The 5623-nt window shown below is 39.6% G+C and overlaps 1 protein-coding gene across 1 annotated transcript in view; it reads left to right on the top strand.

Moving 5' to 3' along the window:
• Nucleotides 1–625: 625 nt before the first annotated feature.
• The window catches only part of mmadhca (metabolism of cobalamin associated Da), a 5900-nt gene continuing 902 nt past the window's right edge, over nt 626–5623 (top strand). The window contains exons 1-7 of the mRNA XM_034299555.2: nt 626–688; nt 1660–1699; nt 2442–2568; nt 3316–3539; nt 3964–4072; nt 4829–4947; nt 5251–5337. Coding sequence (XP_034155446.2) covers nt 1691–1699; nt 2442–2568; nt 3316–3539; nt 3964–4072; nt 4829–4947; nt 5251–5337 — 675 coding nt within the window. The 5' untranslated portion in view covers nt 626–688; nt 1660–1690. The remainder of the gene's footprint in view (nt 689–1659; nt 1700–2441; nt 2569–3315; nt 3540–3963; nt 4073–4828; nt 4948–5250; nt 5338–5623) is intronic.

Below are 5623 nucleotides of genomic sequence, written 5' to 3'. Positions count from 1 at the left end.
ATATCCTAGAAATTGTTTTGCAGGGAATAACACTCACCATGGGGTGCTGTTAAAGGAAAATAATTGACAGGAATCTATAGGAATAAGGAACATTTTGACTGAATGTGGGTGAAGTGCTGCTGACGCTCTAGCGCCACCATCGGGTCAAACTTGGGCCTAATCTGGAAGCACATTTATGGTCATAACTTTTGAACCATGTGTCCAAAATTTAAAAGTCCTGATTTCCCTGGGTGGAGCCATGGGAGTGTCACAGGAGTTCAGTGCACCCTGTGACGTCAATTTCCGCCTAATTAAATTGTCCGCCATCTTGGATTTTGTCAAAAACAGTTTTTTCGCTACTTCTCCTACAAATTCTGTCCAATCTTCACCAAATTTGGCTCACATCATCTTGACACCTGTTTAAACACTGCTGCAGCAGCACAATGCCGCCCTGCTGCCCATTTGTTCATCTAGACCTGTCCTCCTACAGTCAAATGCTGCTTTAATTATTATTATTATTATTATTATTATTATTATTATTATTATTATTGTTGTTGTATGAACGGATTCGCAATAAAACAAGCGCGATCCCGATTAGCGTTCTTGAAAAGAAAGAACTCTTATTTTGTCAAAGTTATTGCTTCCTCTTCCGGTCACGTGATTGGTTAATAGAAGAGGAGGGGTGGACTACAGCTTGGGGAAAAACAAGGTAATGGCAGCTCACTTTCTGAGAACATTTTGTCCTTTTTTTTCCTGTATTGATAATGAAGTTTATATTATTTTATCTTGTATGTTATTACACTGCATTTAATTTATTAAGTATTTTATTTCACACGACAAACGCGATGAAAAACAACAAACGCCTCTGTTTGTGTCGAATTCCGTCTGCTGATAAAGTTTATTATTAATTTTATTTTTTTGGAATAAAAATGAAAAGATTAAGGAGAGATATTTAGCCTTTATGAAACTAAAAACTGTGTTAATGAAGTATTTTAGACTGTTTTTGTTGATAAGTGAGATGATGTAATATCTGAGCTTAGCTTGATTGCTAAGTGTTTGTTAAAGTATTTTAGAGATTTACTTTAAACTTTTTAATTTAAATTATTTTTTCCCCAGTAATGACTTAAGTGTAATTTATGTCTGTTGTTAAACATTAAGTGGTTTTAAATGACAGTAGTAGATAATAGCAGTGTTATTCAGCTGTAATAACATCTAATATAGACACTTAAATTATTTTTAAATATTTCTTTTAGATTAAACACTAGGAGATGAAGGATCAGAATGTGAGATATAACAGCTTTTGAGTTATTTAATTAAAAATAATAATTAAAGGCACTTATTTTTAGACTGTGGGGGAAAAGCAAAAGTTTAGAAAACAGTTTAGAAGAAGTTGAAATGTTTTGTTGTCAAACTAAAAAGCAAGACACTGAATTTCTTTCTCTTTTTCCCCCAGAAATTTCTGGAAAGTGTTTAAAAACAAAACAGCTTTAAATTCTTCCCCCAGCGTAACGAGCAGGAACCGTGTGTTATAACTCTTCCTAATGCACATCAGTTTTACTGAATATTTTGAGTTCTGAATCAAGGTTTAAACCTGCGCTTGAATGCACAGGATGAATTGTGTAAATAGTGTAAATTGTGATTAATAAAGTTAAAGTTATTAATTGTGTTGTGTGTTTGCAGGGTGTAACAGGAGCAGGCCGCGGCCTCCAGGATGACGAGTGTGAGTCTCCTCTGCTCTTCCACACTCGTCTCTAACAGTCACAGTCTCGATTATGGTGGAAAAGTCCGTCGTTTTCTGTCCACATTTTGCTCCTGAGATTTAATTCGACCTTCAGCTTCGATCTTCATTTCATTATTAATCAGACGCTTTGAGTTTTGTGTTTTACTCCGTGTTTGTGTGCGTCAGAGTGAAGTAACGTTTGATCTGTAGGGAAGAGAGAAACACAAGCCAGAGTGCTTCCTGTAGCCGTGTGTCCTCTACTTCCTGTTAGATCCGAACGTGTGTTTATTTACATTAGTTCAGTGAACAGTCACGTGGTCAGGTGCGGACACACAGGAACCACGTCGTCACGGTGACGCCGTCTCATTATTGTTCCCATTCATTTTCTTCAAGATGTGTGTGTGTGTGTGTGTGTGTGTGTGTGTGAGCTGTTTCAGGAGTGTGTGTGTGTGAGAGTTGTTTCAGGAGTGTGTGAGTGTGTGAGTGTGTGTGAGAGTTGTTTCAGGAGTGTGTGTGTGTGTGTGTGTGTGTGTGTGTGTGTGTGTGAGAGAGTTGTTTCAGGAGTGTATGTGTGTGTGTGTGTGTGTGTGTGAGTTGTTTCAGGAGTGTATGTGAGTGTGTGTGTGAGTTGTTTCAGGAGTGTATGTGAGTGTGTGTGAGAGTTGTTTCAGGAGAGTGTGTGTGTGTGTGTGAGAGAGTTGTTTCAGGAGTGTGTGTGTGTGTGTGTGTGTGTGTCCTACAGGTGCTGTGCAGGCGAGCCGGCCGGTGGATCAGAGCGACTCAGAGCGTGAGGTCACTGAGGTGTTTCTCCACCGCTGGATCTTCAGGATCAGACGAGCCGTATGTAGCGGTTTCATCTCACACTGCAGGTAAATCACACACACACACACACACACACGAGTACACGACAGACTGATTTCACTCTGAAACTGTAATGTTTACATTAAAAACACCATCATCGTCTCACTGTTTATTAATAAAAACAATCCTGACTGCAATAGAGCGCAAAACATTTTATTTCTGTTCAGATTCACAAACACCAGACGTTTATTTTAAACACTTTTCTTAAAGAACACGAGTCTGTGCTGAGGATCAGCGCCGTGCTGCATCACTCACGACGCAAATGTGCACAAAACTCTTCCAGCTCTTAGTTTATTATTATTATTATTATTATTATTATTATTATTATTATTACTACAGAGAGTGACAGTGGTGTAGGATGTGTTTAAAGGTGTTTTATTTTTCATTTCTTTCTCACAAATAATCTAATAAATAATTATTAAATTAAATTAAATTTATTAAATAATCTAATAAATACAAAATACTGGTTAAAAAAAAAAAAATTTGGATTGGCCTCTTGTCAGTCATTTTATAGCCACGCCCACAACGCCGTGTCACAACCGTATAAATATTTAAGAGGAAGAAATGGAATGTTTATAGAGCTGTAACTCCGAGTGCGTCTGAAAGTGATGTCATGACTGTTCTTACTAACACACCAGCTGAACCACCATAACCGCCATATTGGGGGCGGAGCTTTGTGTACTTAAGTGCAAATGGAGGCGGGCTCAGTGTGTGTGTGTGTGTGTGTGTGTGTGTGTGTGTGTGTGTGTGTACAGTAGGCCCCAGAACAGTGTGGCCCGATGAGACCATGGGTCCTTTCGGCCCTCAGGATAAACGCTTCCAGTTGCCGGGTAACGTGGGTTTTGACTGTCACCTGGGCGGGACGGGCGAGGAGGAGCGGACAGCACCGACCCAGCGCACGGTTCCTGACGTCCTCACGGCGCCGTCCAACAGCGAGAGACACGAGTTCGTACTGGCGCAGTTCATCACCGAGTACCAGGTGAGCAGCTTCCTGCGTGTTCACGTCACACTTTAACGTCACACTTTAAATTTATCACGCTTTAGAACAATCGTAGAGTTTAGAAAGGAGTGTGTGTAGCTCACGACCAGTGAACAGCAGCATCATGGGATTTTTCTTCAACATCCCATTTCCTGTCCAAATATAGTGTCTCTCGCTGTTGGTTACTATAGAAACGGTAACGTATTAGAAGGGGCGTGTTAAAATAAACCCCTGATTTGCAGCAGCACTACTGTCGTGATCTAATAACATCATGATGCGGTTTTCTCAGGAAACGTGTGATCACGTGCACGTGTGTCTGTGTGTGCGCGTCTGTGTGTGCGCGTCTGTGTGTGCGCGTCTGTGTGTGCGCGTCTGTGTGTGCGCGTCTGTGTGTGTGCGTCTGTGTGTGTTTGTGTGTTTACAGACCAAAGAGGCGTCAGTATGGACTCAGAGAGTCTGCAAAGCGGAGGAATATTTTACTCACTGCGATGTGGAGTGCTCTATGCATTCCTGTCCTGAGCTGCTGAAACAAGGTGAGATACTGTTACACACACACACACACACACACACACACACACACACACACACACAGCACATCGCCAAGTGTTTTATTCCTCTTACACCACAGCAATTTGGCAATGATGACATTTTTTTAAAAATTATTTATTAAAGAACAATACATCATACTTTTTTTTTATCCGTTTATAGTTACATTTAGTGCTTGTTACAGTTAGTTCCTGTTGTCACTTACGTTACAGCAGCTATAAACACTCGTTCCCTCATTAGCCTCTTATTTCTCTCTCTTCAATTTAATAAGACAAATAAACGTCTGAAAACTTAAAGCTTTACCTCTGACTGTTACAAAGCTCTGACACTGGAGACTCCTTCCCTAAATGTTAAATAAATAAATATCTCCTTAAAGAAAATTTCATCATATTAACAATTTTTTAAAAACTGTTCATCATCAGTGGAGCGTCCACTGTACACGTCCCTGTGAACGAGCTGTTGCTATAGAAACGATAACGTATGAGAACGAATGCATTAATTATAAATAAACCTGTTATAGAAAATTAAAAATTAATCGACACCTTCTGACCAATCAGAATGCGGAATTCACCAGCGCTGTGCTGTAACGATCACAAATCAGTATGAATATTCAGTACGAGTCCAGATCAACAGCTGAACAGATGAATGTGTGTGATGATAATTACGATTTTATTTTTGTTTTTTCACACACACACACACACACACACACACACACACACACACACACACACACACACACACAGAGCTAGAATCATTTTTTCCAGCTCTTCCTGTCAGTGCCATCACTGTGGTGACGATAAAGCAGAAAAAACCAACGACAGAGACAGAACCAGAACCGAACACACAACAGCTGCTAGATAATGTGAGTCTGACCTTCTGACCTTCTGCTGTAGCAAAGAAACTCACAAACCTCTGATTTAGAAATGCTAAAATATAATTAAGCGTTTATTATCCATGGGAAATTATTTATTTATTTATTTTTTATAAAGCTTTTTGCTTCTATTCAGGTTGTTAAAAGAAAAACAGAATCCAAACCTGTTTCTAATTATAAATTAATAGATTCCTCTCTAAAATTAGCAAAGCTAAATCATTATAATCTGCACTAAATACACGGGGTGTGTGTGTGTGTGTGTGTGTGTGTGTGTGTGTGTGTGTGTGTGTGTAGTTTATTAACGGTGCTAAAGAGATCTGTTTCCTGTTGTGGAGAGGAGGATACTGGGCCGACTTCATCGACCCCTCGTCTGGGAGAGCCGTGAGTACCGACGTTAAACCTCACCCTCACCCTCCTCTAGGTGCAGGAACCTTTTCAGGAACCTTTTCAGGACCTTAGGGAACTTTAAGCACATTTCCACTGGAGGAATTTTGATCTGTATCAGTTCCTGAAACGGCGTTGTCATCCTCTAATTCTTTACTTTCTAAAATGTTTACCGAACCTTAGGGGGGAAACAGTAGTGTAGCGGTAACAACAAATTCCTGTGGTTTCATATAAAAACAATGTTAATTTAAGTATAAAATTATTTACTTATTTATATTAAGTA

Source organism: Pangasianodon hypophthalmus, chromosome 25, assembly GCF_027358585.1.
Source record: "Pangasianodon hypophthalmus isolate fPanHyp1 chromosome 25, fPanHyp1.pri, whole genome shotgun sequence".
Taxonomy (NCBI): Eukaryota; Metazoa; Chordata; class Actinopteri; order Siluriformes; family Pangasiidae; genus Pangasianodon; species Pangasianodon hypophthalmus.
This window is presented reverse-complemented; position numbering and strand designations above follow the sequence as displayed.